This window comes from Mercenaria mercenaria, chromosome 7, assembly GCF_021730395.1.
Source record: "Mercenaria mercenaria strain notata chromosome 7, MADL_Memer_1, whole genome shotgun sequence".
Lineage (NCBI taxonomy): Eukaryota > Metazoa > Mollusca > Bivalvia > Venerida > Veneridae > Mercenaria > Mercenaria mercenaria.
Genome location: NC_069367.1, coordinates 79,420,301 through 79,444,102, shown reverse-complemented (window position 1 = coordinate 79,444,102; position 23,802 = coordinate 79,420,301). Strand labels below are relative to the sequence as shown.

General features: G+C 31.7%; 1 protein-coding gene across 1 annotated transcript; it reads left to right on the top strand.

Annotated features, from left to right (window-relative positions):
• The first annotated feature begins 4,504 nt into the window (after positions 1-4,504).
• LOC123553816 (calcium-activated chloride channel regulator 4A-like) lies at positions 4,505-21,755 on the top strand. The gene is made up of 13 exons (XM_053548735.1): positions 4,505-4,786; positions 5,008-5,119; positions 8,303-8,474; positions 9,354-9,492; positions 9,713-9,822; positions 10,057-10,281; positions 10,424-10,714; positions 11,648-11,857; positions 12,345-12,609; positions 14,050-14,205; positions 16,943-17,170; positions 17,735-18,162; positions 18,662-21,755. The coding sequence occupies exons 1-13, from the start codon at positions 4,549-4,551 to the stop codon at positions 18,695-18,697; spliced, it is 2,610 nt and encodes an 869-aa protein (XP_053404710.1). The 5' UTR covers positions 4,505-4,548; the 3' UTR covers positions 18,698-21,755.
• The last annotated feature ends 2,047 nt before the right edge of the window (positions 21,756-23,802 follow it).

Here is a 23,802-nt window from a genome sequence, read left to right as displayed (position 1 = left end):
TTTTTTCAACAGGAAATTTGTAAGCTAAATGACACCATCTAAAACATTCGTTATCATCATTCTTTATATTTATTAATCCTTTCATTGAATTTTGTAATGGTTTTGGTAATTCTAAATAACTTGAAGCAGCCAATGGACTATACTTATATCTATTTATATAATGAGCATCAACTGATTCTATTCTCCAGCCACTTCCTTCTGCAATCCAGTTGCCAATTATATTTATTATTTCATCAAAAGCTTGACGTAAAGTGTTTTTTTTATTTCATTTGTGTTAATAATTTCTAAAGCCTTTGATTGAAAATAAGCTGATTTATATATTGTATCAGTTTTATCCATTTTTACAAAAGTTATTTTTAAAACACCGTTTATTTTTATACCTTTTAAAGCTTTAAGTTCAGATTTAAGTATATCAAATGAGTCGTTTATAGTTAAATATAATTGATTTTTTGGATCTTGTCTATATGTAATTTTAATTTCAAATTTCTTATAATATTGATTTTTTGATCTCTCAATTTCCATCTATATATTATATTTAGAAAAAAAATTCGTTAAGCAAAAAAGGGTTAAAGAAATAATAAAATAAATAAAGTTTAAGAAGAAATAAAATATTTAAATTTATATCTTTTTCCGTTAGTTTTTGATATTCCACTTTTTACTCTGTTTTTCCCTTCGCAGCAAATTTTTATTAATCCAGAATTAATATCAAGGTCTTTAAATGCTGCGTAAGTGCTTCTATTTATTTTTTCTTCATTAGTGTCACAGTCGGTTGCAATAACTCTTTTAGGCAAGTTTCGATGATTATTTGGTCTGGGACAATCACATAACCTTTCGACATTTTCTTCTTCTAACATTAAACAACCACAGTCCCATTCAAATAAATTCCATTCTAATAGATAAGGATCTATAACATCTTGTAATTTATCAATGACATGATTTTTATATTCATCGCTAACTATTTGATTAAGTTTTGATTTAATAACATTTCTTCTTTTAAGAACTTTTTTATATGAATTATTGTCTGGATTCATTATTTCTCCTAAAATACTAGATAATTTTGGCATAATCATTCTATCTACTTTTCTATTAACCATCTATATATGATATACTTATAGAAAAAAATCTCTAAAAAACGCACGTAAAATTTAATACAGCTCTTCGTCATTTTTACTTTTATATCCGTTAAGTTTAAATTCCTTCATATGCATTTCAAGAGGCATTGAATAGCTTTTTTCTTTCTGCATTTCTTACAGTATTGTAAAAATATCTTGAATAACTTTATTTGGATCTTCTTTGCTTATTTTTCCGATCGGTGCTTTTGTTATTAGTTGTTTTATTTTGAGGTGGTGTAATTTTAAAATAGCTTTTTTGTTTTCAACTTTTAGTCTATTAATAAATATAGTAATTATTGATGGAACAGCGCCAGCAACTGCTACAAATATAGGAATAACTGGAACAAGTGCTAATGCAGCCGAGCAACCAAAAATACCTGCTGTAATCTGTAATCCTGTATTTACTCTTCCACAAAATTTATAACTTTTTCTGTAAGCAGCAGCTAGTTTAGTTAAGTGGATAATTAATTGATCTATTGTTTCTATTCCATTATTAGAGATTAGATTTTTATCACTCATTTATATTATATATTTTCAATTTAAATTTCTTCCAATTCACTAAATGGTAGCCAGCTATTAAATTTTTCATTGTAACCTTTCCATTTTACTAAAGCTTGTTTTTTCTTATAGTCTCGTCTAATAACTTTTTCTATTCTAAAAACCTCTTGTTTAGTAGGTAAAAGTTCTTGCTCATACAATGAACTTTGAATTATTTCATCATTTAAATCTTTAATAGTGTATGTTCTGGGATTTGTATTATTAATTTTATAAATTATAAATATTTCCTCTGTCCAGTTTGGTGTATATCCTTTTTCAAAATGTCTTTTCAGTTTGCTTAAGCGAACTCGATCACCAGTTTTAAATTTTGGTTTACTCTTTGGTATCTTTAAATTACCGTATAAATTAAAGTAAACAGTACCTTTATTTAAGTTTTTGCTGGCTTCGGTTGGTGTCATTTTTATACTAGAATGTTTTGTTTTGTTATATTTACTAACCATTTCCTGCAAATTATCTAAATAAGTATAAGTATTATTTGCTGTAAAATATTTCCACTATATTCTTTTTAAACTTCTATTAAATCTTTCGATTACGACAGCTTTTCCTTCATTAAATGTATGATACATATTAATCTTATTTTTATTCAAAAATGATTCAAACTTTTTATTATAAATTTCTTTTCCTTCATCTACCCATAAATTTGTCGGTGTTCTGTCTTCAGAAATTATTTTTTCAAATGCTTCAGTAACAGATTCTCCAGTTTTATTCTTTAATGGAATAACCCAAGCATATTTACTGAATATATCAATAACGGTTAACAAGTACTTTACTCCTTTATTATATTTTGAAAAAGCTTGCATATCAACTAAATCAGCAGACCAAGTATCATCAGTGCCGTGGACAATTACTCTTCGTTTCCTAAATTTTCTTTTAATTGGTTTGTGTAATTCTTCTGCTAATTCATCGCTCCATGTGATTTCGGGGGTATACTCTACCCCCTTTTCCCGTTTTTTGACTTTCGTCCCAACCCAAGTTTATATTTCGTTTTAATTGCTGGTTTTAGAACTAAATGTTTTGCAATCTTTTCTCCAAATGTTTTTGATTTAGTGTTATTTAAGTTGGAAAGCATTTGTTTGTCACATGTACATTTTTTTACACCATTGCCGTAGCAAAAGTCATGTTCCATACATACTGCGTCTAGTTCGTTAACAGGGGGTCCGTTATCTAAAGGATTTCCTGGTCCACAATAATTATATCCTGGGAGTGTTAAACCTTTCTTAGGTAAAAAAGGTAACATTGCTTTATGAATATCTAAATTACCTGCTGTGATAGTACTTTTAACAAACTTTGATTTCATTTTTCCACAAGATGAACAGGTAGCCATTATCATTTTTCTCCCGTTTTTTGCTGTAGCATGAGGGTTTATATTATCAGTAAATCTTCTTTCTTTCAAACAATATATTTTATTCTGTAAACTCATTATATTATATGCGTTTAAAACTTTTTACTGAGTTTAAAACCTGTGGGTTTTAAATTGTCCGTCATTGACCAGTCCTGACCAAGGGTCATAGGTTAAATAAGGTCAAACAATGCCCGCACCATCATGTCTCTAACTACTTCTCTGAATTAAATGCTTGTACTTATTACATGTCTAAAGGTTGAGTTTTGCTCCAAACGACGCAAGAAGGTGGGCGTTAAAGGTAACTTGCATCCCCACTACCGTCAATGACCAGTCTCAGTCAAACCGAGCCTGCAACATTTTCGTTCATGTCGTGTTGGTTTTCAACTTTTATATTGTATATCCTGAAGTGAAACCTGATTCAAGTCACAGTTGTACTGAATTTCTGAAATTAATATTGTAGACATATTTTACAGAATAAATTTGAATTAAAATGTGATTTTTTGACACACTTAAGAGTAAAAAAATAATGACTGTTTTTCACAAATAGAATATTACTCTGCAGTATTTTCACAGTATATTTCAAATTGTTTTACAATCCATATAAACAAAAATGATCTACAGTTGAAAAGATATAATTTGATTTGTATATTTTTGGAGAAAAACTATGCTAACCGTCATCTTGTAACAATAACTAACGAGAATTTCTAAGGCTATAAAACTATGCTATCTTACAAAAAAAATCAAAGACTGACCAGGAACAACGCCAAGTAAATAAGTCAAATAGCATCGGCTTCAAAATATTGTTATCAAATTTTAATTAATCACAGAGCACAGAGTATCATTTTAAAGCCAGAAGTGAATATTATTTTCAATTAAACAGCCGTTAGCAAAACAACTGTCATATGACATTTTAAGTGACGACATTCTAAGAATATTTCATAATTCTGAAAAGAAACGATTATGCAAACAACATAATTCCATTTTTCAGGGGTCCAATTCACTCTGTAATATTTCCGTGTAGTAAATGCATCATATGATAATACATTGTGTAATATTATTTGAAGCTTTGTCTACAGGAGTTAAAATAAAATCATGTGTAACTTAGATATAGCTTCCTTTAAATTTCGAAGGAAAACCTTGGGTTTCAGAGATGAAAAGGAAAATCAAGGAAGTAAACTTACTTAAGCCCTTTGAGCTTTCCTTAGTGAAAAACAACAAGGGTAGATAATAAAGACGGAAAAAATATACTAAAACCTGAAATGAGGCCCAGCTCTACAATTTTTTTAATATGATTAATGTTTCTACTCAGAATATCATCTTCCCTTTATACAAACATGGTAAGAAATTAAAAACATGATTTTCTTAATTTTGCATGCTCTTCGAGAAAAATCATTTAAAGGGAAATCTGTAACTTTTCTGGACTTCATAGAGAATTGGTCTTAACTGTTTGTATATATTCATCGTCTTATTTTATCGTTTCATATGCAGGAGGTATTTACAGATGCATCAAAATTGCTGTTTGCTGCTACACGAAACATGATTTACTTCAGAAAAATCAGAATAGTCGTTCCAAAGTCCTGGTCTGTTAAACCTGAATACAAGCGAATCCCTGTACCGTCGATTACTAAACAATATATTATAGTTGACAAGGAAGTTACAATAAAAACACCTCACGTAAGGGGATTAAAGAGGTGTGGAGGCGAGGGCATCTACATGTACTTGAATTCACAGGACTTCATTCTGAAAAAAGGGTTTACAAAATGGGGAATGCATGGTAAGTTTGTTTCTTTCTTCTAAAGAATTATTCTACAAAACGATTTTCACTTGCCATTTAGATCTAAAATAATGAGCCATAGGACGTAATATGCAGTATCAAAGGTTGTTATATGATAATTAGAAATCTTTCAGCAATTAAGTTTCATATCTATGTTGCTTTAATATTCATTCATATAGAAACGCAAATGTTCTTCCATAATAACATATTTCCCGTTACAGATCATGTTATTGTTCATGAATGGGGCCATCTTCGTTGGGGCCTTTTTGATGAGTATCCAAAGTCTTCAAAGTTTACCTTCTACCAAGAAAAAGACAAATGGAATCCTGTGAAGTAATGTATCAGTAATTATAGTAAATGCAGTATACTGTTTATACATGTATGCTTGCGATGTTTTTTATTCTTTCCAAATTTAAATAATCAAAACAGTCTTCTTTGGATCTATTGTTCAAGTTTCTCGTGTTCTTCAACCTGTACTGGTTTGAATTATTTCTACATTCGTCTTTACCTATTTGATAACCAACTGTTTAATTTTTTTTCATTGTATTTTACTTTAATATCAATGATATTTACAACTTGTTGTGAATGTTACATTCAGCGGAAATGACTTTTTATTTATCTATTTTTTTTGTTTACCTATGTAATTTCACACAATGCAGGGGATATTCCTAATTTATTTTTTCGAAACGGATACATAAACTAACATTATATACAACTATCATATATCTTAAACCTGAGACAAATATGACTTACAATATTTTATATATCTAAATCTTAATTTAAATTAAAAAGATACCTGCTGACAGAGACAAGATCAAAATTAATAAACAAAACTAGATATTTGAGAAGCACCGGTACTATAAAGTTTTTAATTTTGACAATAATGTGGACAGTTTAGTTTTCTCTTAAATTTCTCTTCCTCTTATAGGTCGGTGATATCAAATGACAGAACCTAATGTTTGTTTCAGTGTAAGACTGATTTTTCTTTACCAGCTGGACAGCCAAAGACTTGCAACATGTGGCAAGTCAAAATGAAGCATAGAAAATAAAGCCAACGTAAAATAACGCGTCACGTTTGAGTCACTTTTCAATGGATCAAGATGCAATTCTTTGGCAACAACATTTTATATTTTCTATGTCAAGCCTGTAATCGTTTTAACAACATCTTTGAAAAATATTTAGCTTATGAAAAAACATGAAATGACAATGCTCGCTTCCACATTAATAAAGAGACATGGGATAATTTTATGTTTTCTAGTCCAATAGAATAAGATTATTATTTTTGTTTGTAATTTATTTATTATATATATTCATCACACGATACATATAATTACACAACTAGCTTAATGCTACAGGAGCAATACCAATTACTTTTATTATGTTCTCAAAAATATCATTTGCTGTATGTGATGAAAGTTTATAGTTTGCAACAACAACAACAACAACAACAACAAAATAAAAATAAATAAAAAGAAAAAAAAAAGAAGAAAATTTTCCATCATAAAAAGCTGGAAAAAGAAGTCTTTTTTTTGTTTTCTATCCGCTTACACTGTTTTGATTATATCTTTTTTAACTTTAGAATAAGATTATTTTATAGATATTTATGTAAGGGGACGCATCTATCGTGTGTAATAAATGCAGAACCATGAGGGATTTATTGGCTTTCGAGTCTGTTAGGATGAGATCACTGACATGTACCGAAGGATTCTGTCGATGTTAAAACAGGAAACAAAAATTTTTTAATGTTGTTTTAGTATAAAACGTAAACAAGCTTAATTAATGAAATATATATTTATGTAGGTTAGAACCCATTTGTTTTGTTATACGTATGTGTAATATGGTGTAAATTGTACGTTTTGCTGTGTTAAAAGCAATAACAGCAGTTTATACTTTTATAAGCCATTTCGCAGATTATTTTTCACAAGTTATCAGTACTTTTTGTTTGGAGTTTCCTTTTATTCACTTCAAAGTATATACGCTATAAGCAGTTCCTACTGGTTTGTTTTGAAGAAACTCTGATTATAAATATATTTCAGTTTCAGTTTATTTAATAATCTATTCATGGAAATATTAAGTTATAAAGAGTAAAACTGTGTTCAAAAACAAATGAAAAGACAACACACATTCAGCCATAAGTTATCATTTGTTATATTATAGCATTGACAAGCACAACGAAGTTTGATTTCGATACTCCTTATGACAACATGATACGGGATTTTACAAAATCTAATTTAAAGTTGTTTACCAAATTACTGATATGAAAGCAATTTAATTGTGATATCATATACATATTTCAATAGTCTAACATGCGTACATATTCCTGTATAGTGTTATCATTTATTATATTGTAATCAATGTACAGTATAATAAAATAAAACATATTTAAAACAGTTAGACATGTTATACTTAAGATATACATATAACCAGTCTGATTTAACTCATCTCCTATTGTTCTGACTATCGTTCCGCAAGTCAGTATGAGCTTTGCTTTCAATATTTTGAAACTGAAAATAGAAGTTTAAAATCTGTATTTAACTTGGATTTCCAGTTTTCGATATGCGATTATCACGGTTTTATGATCCTTATGGCTGCGCCCTAGTGTTTTTTATTCTTTGCAAAGAAATAAAATAATAAAGCATATGGAACAACATGAGAATAAGTTGTTTTTCCTATTTTCTCCACTTGAAATTGAAAAGCGTTTGTAACGGAGTACCGGAAGCAAACGTACGTGTTCCTTTGTGGTGTATTGGTCAAGAACGCGTTAAAGTTTTCATTGCCACGACGGCCCGGGTTAGAATCCCGAGTTGGGCATGAATTGTTCTTGATTTTGCATTTTTAAGATAGTTTAGAAACGGAAGCTTGGGTTCTTATGTTCATAATATGACGGAACTTCAATTCTAAAGACGATTTTAGCCAAATTTGGAGTCCAGTCCCTTTAAGCCAAACAAGGCGTCTGACTGGTTCAAATAAAAATAGATTGGCAGAAAAAAGCAATATTGGAAATCCGATTATATAGAATGATGACTTTGAATATGTCGCTATAAGATCTAACATTTAGGAAGATCGTGTACTTTAGTCAGATTAATATATAACCAAATTACATTGTTATTAATACATGGATTTGAAGAGAGAACCATCTTAGAGACATTTAAATTACTGTGTTTATGAACAGTCACTTTTTACGTCAACAAATTGACCTGATACATAACCTAAAAACTGAAATGCTATTGCTAATTTAATGTTTAAATACTGCATTATAATTCTTCGAATATGACACGGAGAATAGAAAACGGGTGCAAACGCGCTCTTTCGTAAAAAAATGGTGTACCGAGGTGATAAGGAAATACTTTAGTCTGCTATAGAAGTAATTACACGTTACCTCTATCATTAAAATCACGTCTTTGATGTAAAGTAGAATAGCATCAAACATCTTTCCCTTATATTGAACTACTACATACGTCTGTAAAACTGAAGTTTTATATGGTACTACTATATAAAACGGTGATTATTCTTTAGGTGCACCAAGCAAATAACCGGTGTAATAGGGAAAGGACCTGGCTGCAAACTACCTAGTCAAGACTGTAACACGTACGATACGGGAAAGAAGATGAACAAGAACTGTAAATTTTGCCCTAATCTATTACAGTCTGTCAGCGCAAGTTTGATGGGCTTTTCATACTTGAATGCTGTAAGTATTGTTGTTATCTCTCCATACGTATTTCTGTATTGTCCAGAGCACATTCAAAAATCTTTTACGTAGGTGTTTGTAGTTTCAGTCTGTCGAATGAAGTCATTTGAAAACATTCTCTTCAATTATATTGTTGGAATTTGTTGACTTTACAACCGTGGATAATTACGTATACTTGTATCAGTTTTGTTTGAATTCATGCATAAATAAAACGACTTTTCAAAACACTCAAATAGAATACGTTTGGACATATAAGTAAAACTAGCAAAGAACGAAAATATGGACAAATATAAAGTCACGACTCTCCTTTGAAAACACCTATAGCCTAATTAAGAAATACCATTGTGAAATCATGAAACTACATATTACTTTACACATTAATCTCAGCAGAGTTAAACTTTTCTATTTGATATGCTACTCTTTTTCTCTACTATGTTTGGAATGTTATATACGAGACTGTTGATGTCTACCTAACTTATTCATGTAAACTTAAATGATTGAAATAAAATGAGTCTGATTCTGATTTTAATGAATGGCAAATGTTTTGAAAGGCTTAATAAAAACACAATTTAGTTTGACCATATTCTATTGCTTATTATCAATTACATATACAATAACATATATCAGTAAGTGTACATGTACAGGCAGAAAAATAAGCACAAGTTCTTGCAACATCAGAACTCCAAAAAACTAAAAAACACAAACAAACAAACAAAATATAGATGGGACTTCTTAATAACATGACCAGGAAATATTTACCTTTGTGATTCGATTTCTTAATAGTTATCATTCGGAATTAGATGATATATAAAACTATCTAAATTGTGAAGAAATGTATTTATTTTACACACGTTTAAAATTCGCACACTTTCCAAATAGATCACAATGTTTTGTGACAAGGATGAGGTATCTGTTGATGAGGCACAAAGACATAACCGACACGCTCCTAATTTGCAAAATCTCCACTGCGGACACAAAAGTGCATGGGAAGTAATGAGGCGACATAAAGATTTTAAAGGTATACTTACTATGTATGGTAAAATACTGTTAATCAAAGTGCTGTATGTATATATTTTACGAAAAAGTATATTACATTCAATATCATAATATAACAAACATGAAATTAAATACTATTAAATACATAGTTATTTGTTTGCATTAACGGCAAAAGACTCCGATCGTTGCTTTAATCTTCCATTTAAAGTCTCCATTTAATTTACTCGCCGTTGGTTTTCAAGATGCTGCAGCTTTATTACCATCAACAAGTACTACACCTTTCTTTGAGATTATCCAAAGTTCAGATGTGTATCGAGTATTTGTCCTTGACGTTTCAGGAAGTATGAAACAGGTATAAATAAATGATGTTATGTTATTTAATCTATAATATGATTATGAGAATACTGAAAAAAATAACTTCTGAATTATGCAGATGTAAATATGAATGTTTTAATGGTGAAATATAAATATTCCTACTTGTAAATTCATTATTCCGAACGGATGTCATTCATGTAAAAGACGTGTACGCCCATATGCCATTGAACCAGTTGAGCATGTGAAATAAAATCATTTTAATTTTAAATAGCAGGAGAAGCTGAAAATTTTGCGGCAGACCGGAGAATATGTTATACACGAAGTCATCCGGCAAGGGAGTTGGCTTGGCATTGTGACCTTCAATTCGTTGGCATCAACGGTTAAACAAATTACACAAATCAATTCAAAATCTGATCGTGATGAACTTATTGCAGCTCTTCCATCGTCGGCAGATGACGCCACTTGCATTGGATGTGGTATGGAAGAAGCAATACGCGTATGTGTATTATCATTTCATACTGTTAACAAATACATATTGTTAAATATCAGTTTTTGTACAGTACGGTGCTATTTGTGAATGTGTATTTTTTAACATTGTGGATTTTTAAAATCATTCTCGCAGTTGTTTTATTTTATAGATCTTGACGTTACAGCTAGGGAATGCAGAAAATACAGAGCTTGTGGTAATTTCTGATGGTTTAAACAACAGGGGTAACATTCAAGCATCAACCCAAAAAGCAATTCGTGAGAAAGTGATCGTGCACACTATTGCGGTAACTCAAGAAGCTGATACAGTTCTCGCCGATATTGCGAAAGATACCGGAGGCAAACACTACACATACTTGGATACTGGCACTATAAGTTTTGCTGCCACGTTCAGTGAAACTATACAGGGTGACTTAACTTCGACATTAAGTCAACACGCAATGGTTAGTACTTGATCAGACTTGCATTGCTTTATCGCTAGAATTATCAAATATAAGCGCTTTATATTTTAATAAACCATTAAAAGAGTTGTATATATTTTTTGTATAGCATGAACGGTCGGAATCCGATGGACGGATAATGGATAATGAATTCATGAGACATTTCAACAAGGCAAATTTACTAGTATTTTCAATTAAATTTAACTCTGAAAAACTGATGACTGACACAAATTACCAGGAACTTATGATCTCATTTTTATTGTGAAAATATATGCACATACTAAATAATAATATTCTTAAGTGGACAGTTATAGCCATGAATCTGCATGGAAAAGCTATATAGAGAAACCAAAAGTATATTTATGTACTGGCTATATTATAAGGAAAATGAAAATTGAAAATAAATTGTTTTGTCAATCTCAATAAAATAAACAGCCCCTGACTGGAGTCGAACTAACAATCTTTTATTACAGAGTGAACTCCTAGCCGACTACTTCATAACATATCCGTAACTGGCGGGTAATTTCATCGATTAGACTCATGTGTAACTTTAAAAACCTGAAATCTATTTGCTCGATATTGATGAACATTTGAAATAATATATATATATATATATATATATATATATATATATATTTGAAAAGTTAAATTATTATACATATTGACATCACAATTAAGAGATCTGCATGTTGCTTAATAATTTATCAAGTTTATCAGTCCATTCAGAAGTAGATGGATATACACATTATGTATAATAAACAGCAACAATTTTCAGTATAAAATAGAAACCTTTCTAATCCGAAAATCTTTCTCATCTGTTCTTCTTTTCTGCTTCGAACATGGTAGGTTCAGATAGACAGTATTTATGGATATTTCCGTCTCCAACATACCTCACAGGTTCGGACTGAGCGTTTATTTTTAACCTATCTTTTCCAGTTGGTGTCGGAAAAGATTGATTCAACCCCATCATACACACTGAAATTTGACTTTACGATAGAAGAGGGATTAGGAGCAAATACTTCAGTTACTGTAATAAGCAGAAGCATTCATGTTATGACCCTTGAACTTACCGGGCCAAAAAATTATACCCAAACATTAAACACGAGTGGAACATATGCAACACTACTTATACCAGATGTTGCACAGGTAAGTTACCTACAAACGTCCGGTTGCTTAGACTTGAAACATACAAAAAGCTATTAAAAAGTATTGTTAAACAAATGAATCTAAATACTATAATATACATTATATCGTTTTAACTTAATTTCACAGTATATATATATATAGTCAATGCCTTTAAAAATTACCACCTATCAAAATTTCCTGCTTAAGGAATGTATGTTAAAGATAAATGTTTAAAGGACCTAGCAAAATTTTCATATACTGAATCATTATCCAGCAAGACAACAGAAGTGTTTAGCAAATATTTCAACTACTTTATTACTTTAGTTTATATCTGCATGTAGATGAAACAATTGATATAAATTGCGGAATAATTGTATGTTTTCAATACACTCCTTTGCCTGATTATAATTCACAATTTTTAGAGTCAGTATAGTTCCTCTAACTTCAAGTATTTTATGATTAGGGAAACAGGGATTAGTGGTCATGGTATTTTCTTTTTTTACAACAGGCTGGAAAGTACGAAATGAAGATACTAATGCAAGAACGTCAACAAACCATTGAATATTACGTAAAGTCATCACCGACAAATGATGACATAGTTGAGATTTCTTCATGGCTCTCTTCATCAAAGATCAATATATCGTCTGGGGAACTTCCTGTCGCGTTTGTCGATGTTAGGAAAGGATATGCTTCATTAGTTGAGGCAATAGTAGAAATACAAGTAGAATCTGATAACAGAACATGTAAACTTAACCTTAAAGACAACGGAAATGGTAAGTTAGTGTTTGGTATCATGGTTTTAAATTTTGAAATGCGTGTTTACTAAGCACCTGTTATTTTAAGGTGGTCACGTTTTGAATTTCTGGTGAATAACAAAAAACCAAAGAATATTCAGTTCTTTCCAAAAACCCTTATGTTATTGTTTAACCAAATGGTTTCCTTTGTCTGCCAGAAAGGAACACTTCTTACATCTTAATATTGAGGTTTGGTACCTTAATAACAGACAATAAACTAAAACAATAGAAATTCGTACGTGACTTTGGTGAGCTCAACAAAGCAATTTCAAGCACAAATATTAATGTGGCATGCAAAGTAAGTTACACACTACAATATCCGACCAAGATACTTACAAAAACAATGCATTTGCAGGATAGAGAGATAAAAATAATTTTGACAGCTCGTGAAAACTAATGACAAATTTTGACAGGTATAAGATGACTCATGACCTAATTATTTTTTTTCTGTTATTTCTAACTTCCAGTTTGATTTTCTTAAAAATGAGTATTCTATATTGTAGCTTATAACTCATGAATAGAAACAATATAAGAATATATTGTTACCTCACTGTCGTTTTGTCTATCCAAGTCTCGTACGAATTCCTATTGTTTCAGTCATTTGTCACTAATTAGAGCAACTCACAGTGATGCAATCATACAAAACATATCCCTTATTTTCACATAGATATTGAGGATTTATCTAATGAGCACATGTATAAGAAACAACATATCCTTTATTTTCACATAGATATTGAGGATTTATCTAATGAACACATGTATTAGAAACACAATTTCAATACCGATTGTGTATTGCACCAATACTAAACTATCTCAGCCGTGACGTGTCCTTAAAGCCGTAAATTTGATGTGTTTTTGAAATTTGATATTGTTTCTTGCAGACTGACATTTAAAATGATTAACAGAAATACCTGTTTTTTTCGTATAAAGGCGCAAAAAACAGACACTTGTATGAGCCTGACCTTACACTTGATTTGTCGCTTTTATCTCTTCATTATGTATTGCAAGAACATACACCTCCACTGAATGCAGTATCTATGTTTAAATGCAGCAAGGACTTTTTTCCAACACGAACGAGTAATTTCTTCACGCCCTTCATCATCAAATATATACTTATATGCCGTTGCAAAAGATATGTGTTTCGTGGTCGTATGCAAGCAGATTTAAATTGCCATTGATGATTTCTGCATTATGACTGCATGCAATACATTTCTAATTGAGCTAGAAGCATAAAGGCGTTTAAAAAACTCCTTTTGGCAAAATATTGTGTAATTTAAAGTACCAGTATCTAAATTGTCTAACCGGTTGACTAATTGTATAATGCATAAACAGGTGTACACACCAGCGTCTACCCACTGAAAACCGTATGTGGTCATATCCTCAAAATTAAATGATCAAACATACTCTTCATTTTTTCAGACCCAGATATTATTTCGAATGACGGTGTTTATTCCGGATATATATTTCCTGAATGCTTAAGCTCCGGACGTGTGAGTATCAAAGTATACGCGTCTGGACAGGAGGGCAAAACTAAACGGCTGAAACAAGTGTTTGGAGCTCCAGTCCTGGCTGAAGGTTGTATTGTTATGTAGTGCGCTAAACTTAATTCAGCAAGTGCCTCACATTGCACCGAGCTCTGCATTCACTTATTAAAATCCCAAGCAATAAATGTCATACTGAACGTTCTGAAAATTTCGGACTGAATGAAGGAAATTCAAGCAACTAATTAATAAGCAAAAGAATGCTAAATTACATGTAAAAAAATAAAATAAATTGGCAAACTAAAAAGAACAGCTTATCTATTAATCAGGAAAACTGAACTGAAACGAGGTCTGCAAATTGCATCATCACCTAATCATAGAAAAAAAGTGTTGTTATATAAGAAATTGAATATATAAAACATACATTATATTAGTCTATAAACCGATTGCCAATTTCATAATTTATATTGAATTTCGGTTAAACGACTGCATGAAGTGGCCACACTTCTTGACATTTCAGAGCATTTAAAACACACCATTTTCAAAGAAATTTTACATATCTTCGTTTTGATGCATTAGAAACAAAGTTCCAATGCTGAAATTTCAGTTTCTAGTAACTAGGTTAAACGTTGTTTAAATCGATGTAAAACTTATTTTTTCGGACATTATTGCAAATGCACAAAGATATATTCGTTGTGTCATTCTAAGACTATAGTATCGTATTCAAAACTGTCTAAGCATATTTAAAAATGGCAATTCTTTAATTTCATTTTCGTTATGTTTAGCGGACACAACTATAGGTCTTATGACGACTTTGCAGCTTTAAGGATGAAGTGCCTCTTTGTGCATTATTTTATTACGGGCGTGCAACAGGGTATAACCTCCGACCTTCCGTAAGCCAGCAAGAAGCCTTCCTTTCATGAACACTACGAGGGAGGCTCGAACCCAAATCAGTGAGGGGAAGGTTATTTGGAGTGAGCGATATTAACCAATCGGCGACGCAGTCCAATAAACATGATTCATTGGCTATTCATATGAATATTTGATATTTTCATATAAAACGCCTGTTCATTTTGTGGTTTTATGATATACTTTTGCGTTTTATATGAAAGTTTTATAATAAAATGTTATGTTTCTTACGCTACTTAAGAAATATTTTATTTATTAAAGTATGCTTTTAAACCACGAAAAAGACTCAAGAAAAGATTGATTTGGGTCCAATCAGATATTCTGATATCATAGTCTTGCGAAACGATATACAATGTCAATATTTCTGAAAACGATGTATAATCCAGATATGTAAAGTTTCAGCGTTAGGACATTGTTCAAATGCATCATAAATGAATATATGTAAATATTTGTTAAAAATCGTGTGTTTGTATAATAAAGGACATGACAATTTATATCCTGGGGTTTATCTTAGCTGTATCATTAACTTATGATATGACAATAACAAATTGATACGTACATTGTAACATTCACCCCTGCTTTACAAAGAAATGTCTCCTGACATGAAAAGCATGGTTTTAACAATAGAATTTTCACGATTTTCACAAAAAAAAGCACAGAAGAGGCAGTCGTACAATATATCTATCATCGTCCAGCTATTCATTTTCTGCCAACTGTTTTCGTTTCTAATGCCATTTCTCAAATAAAGCTAAAAATCGATGTGCGCCATTTTAAAACTGTCTTATATGCAAGTGCCTTTATCCCGATACATAACCTGAAAATAGATTATATTCCCTCCTTCGCTTGTTAAATGAATAAACTATAATTGACCAAGCATATCGTTCTAGTTGAGATGTCAAACAATATCAACATAATATCTTTACATTAATGCGGTAAATTCTCTTATGTTTGAGGCGTTCTAATAGAACGAATTATGCACAGAGAATTATGCCGTAGCAAGAATTCGGCAATACTTTTTCAGAGCTAGCCGGCTAAGCAATGCTTGCATGCATTTAAAGCACAAAAATATGTAGGAATATCTTTTTGAAACATAGACTGCAACCACAAAAACGAACAGACACGGCTTGGTTGAGTCTGTTCATAAGTCATTACTGTTGTTTCTCAAATTTGGTTGACTGATTCAAAATTTCCGTCATTTAACTGTTTAGAATGTTTTATCTTCTCGTGGTGTACAACTTACAAACGAAATAGTTTAATTTACTGATCATTCAAGGACTTACATTTTAAGGAATGTCGATGAATTGTACGAATGTTTTCAAACTGTTTTTAACACATGACAGATGCCGTGTTGAGCGACCTGTGAAGTTTCCACTTTTTCTATTTTAACATACACGTACAAACTTTAGTTATTCATAGCGAGGATGTAAATGTTTTAAATTTAACGTAATAGTAACATTTAATCATACTAGCATAAATAGCATATGGATCGCTGACCTCAAATCACCTGCCCCTCAACGTAGTGGGTTCGAGCCTGTCTTGGGGCGTTGAAGTTTTCATGTGATAAAGCCACCCAGCTGCCTTACACAAAGTCGGTGGTTGTACGCAGGTACCCGTTCGTGATGAAATAATGCATGGAGGGGCACCTGAGGTCTTCATGTACCATCAAAGCTGGAAACTCGCTATATGACCTATACTTTTGTCGGTGCAACGTTAAACACAACGACACCAAAACAAATATTTTCATCAAAATGCTTTTTCATTGCATCACTTTTTGTCAGATAATTCTTTTCAAAAATTACGATGTATCTGTTATCGCAATTATGTGCTGTAACGTCAGTTTGAACAATTTTTTAAAACATATAAAACTGGGGGGGGAGGGGTTGTTAAAATATTCGATGAATTTTACAAATGAATATTTCCAGTTGAAGATGATCCCGAAACACTGAACAGCTCTTTTCAGCGCGTGCAAATCATGGAAGAACTATTCGTAACAGAATATAAAGACACTGACACTGCTGATGTTATTACGCCTGGCAGAATCACTGATGTTGATATATATAACATTGTAAAGAAAACAAATCAGTACGGAGAAAGCCGAAATTTTACATTAAGTTGGACTGCAACCGGAGATGACAAAAACATTGGTCAAGGTAGGTAAAATATGTATTTCAAACTATCAAACTATGAAGAAACAACGTATACCATAAACTTAAAAAGACTTCCGTGTCTGCAAAATAAGTATTCCCCTCTGGACTTTGATACAGTGTTGTTATATGCTCTGATCCTTTTAGATCATGGAGAGAATCCATTGTCACTATAATACAATTGCACTTAAGGCGGTGCTAAAGTATATGAGGGTTTTCATAACCTCTCTTCTATTAACTGTTTGCTTGATGGCATTCCATGCTTCAAGGCCAAATCGGCTATTATTTACTTTGCTTGATTGCGTTTTATGTTTTCAAAGGATCTTCCAACACACGAATGCTTAAATACTTTATAACATGTTATAGTTGTACAAATAGACTTCTATTATTAAATTAACTACTATTAATTGATAAGGGTTCAAAAAGTCCAACATTACAACATGCCAAGTATCAACTCCTAGTCTTGATTATTGGTCACTTTGTAATAAAAAGTATTATGATTATCTTGCATTTAAATTTGACAATTTGTATTTTTAAAATAAAATATTGTTTTGCTTACAATTGTTTCAGCTTCATCTTATATAATGCGGATTTCTGATGACTTTGATATTCTGCTCAACAGCTTTGATACCGCAGAATTGTTGGATATGAAAAATTACAGTTTCATTCCTAAAGAGGCTGGGTTAACGGAAGCATTAACATTTGTTGTAAATGCTGAACAAATGTACACAGAAACAACCTTCTTTGCAATACAGGCCGTAGATGAAGCTGGAAACAAAGGGGCAGTGTCGAACATTGTATCAATAGTAGTAGCGAAAGGATATCGTGCTGTCGGCGAACCAGGATCTCTCGACATCGATACGGAAGAAGCCAACTCTGTGATGGCAGTTGTAGAAGATGCTAAGGTTGCCGCCATAGCTGGTGGATCAGTCGGTGGAGTAATTCTCCTTTTGATCAGTTTCGTTGTTGTTTACATCTGTAGAAAACGACAACTGAAGGTAATCCAAAATGCAAAACCGTATCCGTAATTTTTTAAACCTTTTAATAATCAGTATAAAACTAAATACTATAGATATCTTCTAATGGATATAAACTCTTACAAAAAGCATCCTCGTACTTCTGTTCGAATTATAATGTATATACATCAAATGAACTACTTATCACTCATTTTAGATGTAAAACATTATCTATTAATTAAGGTATTGAATTGTAATATGTCGTTTGGAGCGCTGTTTGCACTAGAAATTGAATACTTTTCTGAACTAAGCATACAGAAATTATTTAATATAGATATTCAGTATATATTTTGTAATTTTTCGAAGATTAATATGAGACTAGAAGAGTATTCATTAGAGTAAAATGCTGAATGATAATAAATGCAGACAAAATATGTTTCACGTACAAAGAAACACGATTTATAATAAATAGTGAGTGAATCAGATGTAAAAAGCGAAAGTATTGTATACTTCCTACAAATGTTATTGTTTTCTATTACAGAATCTATTGACCAATATTAAGATGGGAAGTGTATAAGAATGGAAAAATAAACTAGTGAGAGAAATATAAAACTTATCAAAGTCACATACCCATTGGAAAGATGCAGTACATGTTGTAGTACTTAAAACAGTTTAAAACACACGTTTTTATCAACATGCTCTACACTACTTGGACGTGTTACCATTTTACTGCTAAAATTCATTCCAAATTGTATATGAAGGGTTTGTGAAAGCAAATTAATTTAACCTAATTATTTCATTTTCATTTCCCCATACGCATCCTTTCGATAATAATAAATCAGTAGTGATGTCAAAATAAGTTTTCTCAAATAGTAAAACTAACTTTTGAATGTCTAATGATTTGAAGGGAAGTGAATGCTACACAATAATCGACACATTTAAGACCTCATAGTACGGATTTATTAGTATATGAACATCATGAACTTTGACGACGCCTCGGGCGCATATTCAAATATAGTATTAGATCCTATATTGTACCCATACAAATGTGCAATTGCATGTATCTAATGATAAAAAGTATCTGCGATCTATGTTTTTAGGTGTATATATAACAGGTTGACTGATCATACACATCTGTCCGCTTTTAATAGAATTAATTCTTTGTTGTATAGTTTTTTTCGCAGTCTATTCATTAATTATTCGGAAATTGATTTACATGTATCTAAACTTATATACCGTTTTATGTATTTTGTAAGAACTATGCAAAGATAACAGATATTGTCCCATCTCTTCTGTTTGTCGTGTATCGACGTTAATTATTTTGTATAGTTGAAATAATGCAAATTTGTACAATATCATGTATATCGCATTCGCAGAATACTTTATACACATGCTCTATAAGTGAAAAAAGGAGAAATCTCTAAAATATCTTAAATCTATATGCGTATCTAAATTGATTCTATAATCAGTTCCTGGTCAGATATTTTCTTGTTGAACAAGTATTCAGACATATTATATAACTCGTTAATATATTCAGCGAATTTACAATTCAGTACGGACACAAAAACGAGACAAATATTGTAAAATATGTGTTACACTGTTCATAATACATGTACTAAAACATTTTGAAAGCTGTTCCAAGATAACAAGAGCAATAACATTGTTTTATGAAAAGCCTACAATTGTAGGTTACTTTTCACGTTGCTAAGCAAACTGGTAGTAGCTTAACGCGAAAACAACATAAAATATAGAATAACGTTATTCATTTTGCAGTGTCAGCAATTCTTATTCTAACCTAAAAACAAAGAGAAATATCAAACAGGGAATGCCACGCACCAAAAGCGCAGCCTCCTCAAAACGAACCCCCCAGCACACAAACGCGTGCACCACACACACACACACACACACACACACTCAAAGCTTACACATCAGGACAAAACGAACAACACACACACACACACTCAAAGCCAACACATAAGGACAAGACGAACAATAAGCATACACACACGCGCGCACACAAAGTCAACACACAAGGACAAAACGAACAAACAAAGGAACACAGTGGGGCACCGCCTTGGAACGGTCAGTGGCAAAAACACCACTGGGGAGCTTAAACCGGTTTATGGTGCGCACCCAACCTCACTCTTACCCCCACCATGTTCCAAAGACATGGGACAGTGTAAATAAAAGTAACCCCCCCCCAGGTGAATCTCTAACACACGTAATGGAAACAAAAAGGCATGGCATGTAAAACACAAAAATGCTCGTGTATAAATATATAAAAAGCAAACCTTAAGAACCAAAAACGTATGTACTCAATGCCTTTTCAGAAGACAGAGCAACAAGAGAAACACCCTTAAGGGCCCGACGAAACAGGTCAGAAGACAAATATCAAAACAGTTCAGTCCTGGTAGGATTTAACACTGCTCATCATAGAGTCCTCCCCCTCTTCCGTCAGACGCAATTAAAGAGGGAAGCGTAGTGTCCAACTGTAAACGGGTTGAACACTAAACATGCGGTATGTCTCAAAACAGTTGGGTCGTAACCTCTTTTAATGAAACGTTTGATAATCTTTCCAAATACATTTGGAAAAGTTTAAACTTTGACGTTTTGATCTTGACTATATCAGTCTCATCCATCAGAGGTTAGTAACCACATTTGGTTAATTTCTTTCGATTATTTAATTATACGGACTTGTATTTTCCACCGGATGTAGTTTCAGCCAATCAATGTTTTGCTATATTCGAAACTCAAACATCTAAGAACAATACTTCCACATAGGGAAGAAACATCTTACAGAAACTGCGATCAATGAGTACTCAATACTTTCATTATATACTTCGAAATGTACCTCGAGAAATAAAATGTGTCTCATAATTCAAACAGATGAGACTACGCTTAAAGCAGAAATTGTGATTGGTTCGGCAAGATCTGTGGTGAAATGCTGTTTACTCGTGGACACCTTTAGACTGTAGTGTAAACAAACTGAACATGTAAGAGAAATTTTCCAGAGGTTCAACCAGTGAACCATACAAAAGTGATTATATTCTTTATGAATACAAGAAGATGTAAGCCAATAAATCTTATATTATATGACACTTATCGGTCAGCGTTTGGACAAAGCTTACAAGTAGGGGTGACTCCCTTGACCTAATATATTTCCTATATTTTATACATTTATTCCTTGCTTTAGGGAACCTTATTTCAAATGTATTTCATACATAGATTCAAACTTGAATGTTTACTGATAATATTAGTGACAATTTCACACTTTTGTAATCTTACAGGTAATTGTCATATCATTGGCTAAAAAATCTTTGTGACACGGTTTCCTCAAAAAGAACTCGATACACAAATATTTCTAGCAATTACATTCATGGCAATCACATTTTATGTGATCTTCATGAACATTTCAGTAATAAATACCTATGTTCTTTTTCATGTATGTAATGTAGAATTTTGTATCCGTGGCTGCATCAGCATATAGAAACGTTTGTTACGATTATATAGACACTATTGTTAGATAACATGGATTGAAATTGTCATTAGTATTTGCGAAACGTAACTTGCTTATGTTAAAAATGCTGTTTTCTTTTATTTCAGCTCTTTATTATAATTTCACTTTGTGTAAGCTTGTATTATGATAAATTATAGGAGTAATAAACAGTAAAAATATGTAACATTATATAGTATTTTCTGCTTTTGAAATTGAGAGGAAACTGTCTTTCTTTATCAAGTTATCAACGTTTGATTGGTTGTGAAGATTATTTTTTGACACGACCGTGACGCTCTGTGTTTGTGATAGAACACATACATTGTATTGGAAAAAAGAAAATGTAACCAATTAGCAAAATACATTTTTTTTTGAAAGTTTAGTTGTCGCATGGATTGATATTGTATGCAAGTTACATATACTTTATGTTGTGTACGATACAGGAAAGTATACAAGAGGTGATGCATCGTACAACAACTGCAGCAGGTGTTCTGTTTGACACCAAAGGAGGTAATCAAGATGTCTTTTCTCTTGGGTCTTTCTTAACGGCAGACTGTTTAAGTTTTCACCAGTCCTCCTGCATCACTCGGTTAAAGCCGGCATATTCTTTTTCTTTTTAAATTGGTCTTTTTACAAGCAAATTCGAATTCCCTTTGCTATAAAAATACGGTATCGAAGATAGTGCTGCTCGAAAACAGTTTTTCCACAAGCACACATATAGAAAACGAACATTTTGGTTATAAAATATGTAAAACCTGCCGCAAATGAAAAATTGTAGGCAGATATATAAGGAAGCATGGAGGTTTTTTTCTTAGTTATAACTCTTGGCCACGAGAAAAATCAAAGTAAAAAATCCGATGTTACCTCTATGCTTCAGTAGATATGGCTATAATGTGAAAAAAAAGTTGTTTGTTTTTTTTTCAATAAATTCCTGCATTTTCAGTACCTTCGTGTAATTCACGACTTTCTTATATTTCATTGATAATTAATGAACTGAGATATAAATTTACATCATTATCAATATCAAAAATTGTTTAAAATAATAATTGGAGTAGGACTTTCCTTACAACAACTAAAAAATATAACTTCAGTAGACAACTGAAATCAATTTCAAACTTAGATAATTAAACTATTGTTAAAGTTTACATTTTAACAGTTTAAATTTGTATCTAAATGCATCGCACTACACGTGTATTTTTCGTATTACGCGTATTTTAACCGGCCAAGTTTATATAATATCCACATGGCAACCAGAATCTATCCCTTAAATCTGCAAATTTTACACTTTATCTTTCATACTGATTTATATTAATCAGTACTGCATATTTTTAAAACAACAGGAGCCCATTTCACGAAGCCCACTTAGGACAAAGTTAGAACTTCTGAGTAAGTTATTTCACAAACATTACTTAAAGCAGATTCATGCTTACTATTTGGTTTATCTTAGATTCAGAGGGGAAATGATTAATACAGATCGGTCCTAAAATGAATTTAATTTAAAGACATTATCTCTTTCAAAGGACACAAGTTATATCCTATGAAATAGATGTGTTTTAAAGGTTTATAAGAACTTATGATAAAACCTACCGATCTTTGATTAATGGCATAAAAAAGCCTATAAAAGTTGCTTTCCACGTACAGAAATAGTTCATTGTATATAAATAAACCATAAACCAATTTTGTTTTCAAACTGCTGAAAGAATGAAATGTTGGCATTTTCATTCATATTTAATTTAAACAACTTTTGTCTTCCTTTCGGGACTTTGATAAAAACATTCAGCCTTTTCACCTTTCTATTGTACATAAAGTATAAGTTAACACAATGTTTGATCCATTAATAAATAGTTATATTTAATGATTTAAAACAATACAGGCTGTCATTTTTGATACGTGAGAACTTCCTCCTTTCGCTGTAATCAAGATTTAGATATTCGCGCACAATATGGTGTTTCTTTCATAGATACCGTGTTATACAAGGTGCAAAACATATATATTTTAAGTGCAAATATTTTTCGGGGGATTTTACCTAAAAAGGAAGACCTATGAACACCAGGAGTTTTACTTTCTTTAACATAAAAAGGACATTGCACAAATGTCTTGATCAAATTCGATCTATTACATACGCGTTTGTCTATGGCAATGCCAAGTTCGTAAGAATTATTTGTAACACGATCGTAAATATTGACTGT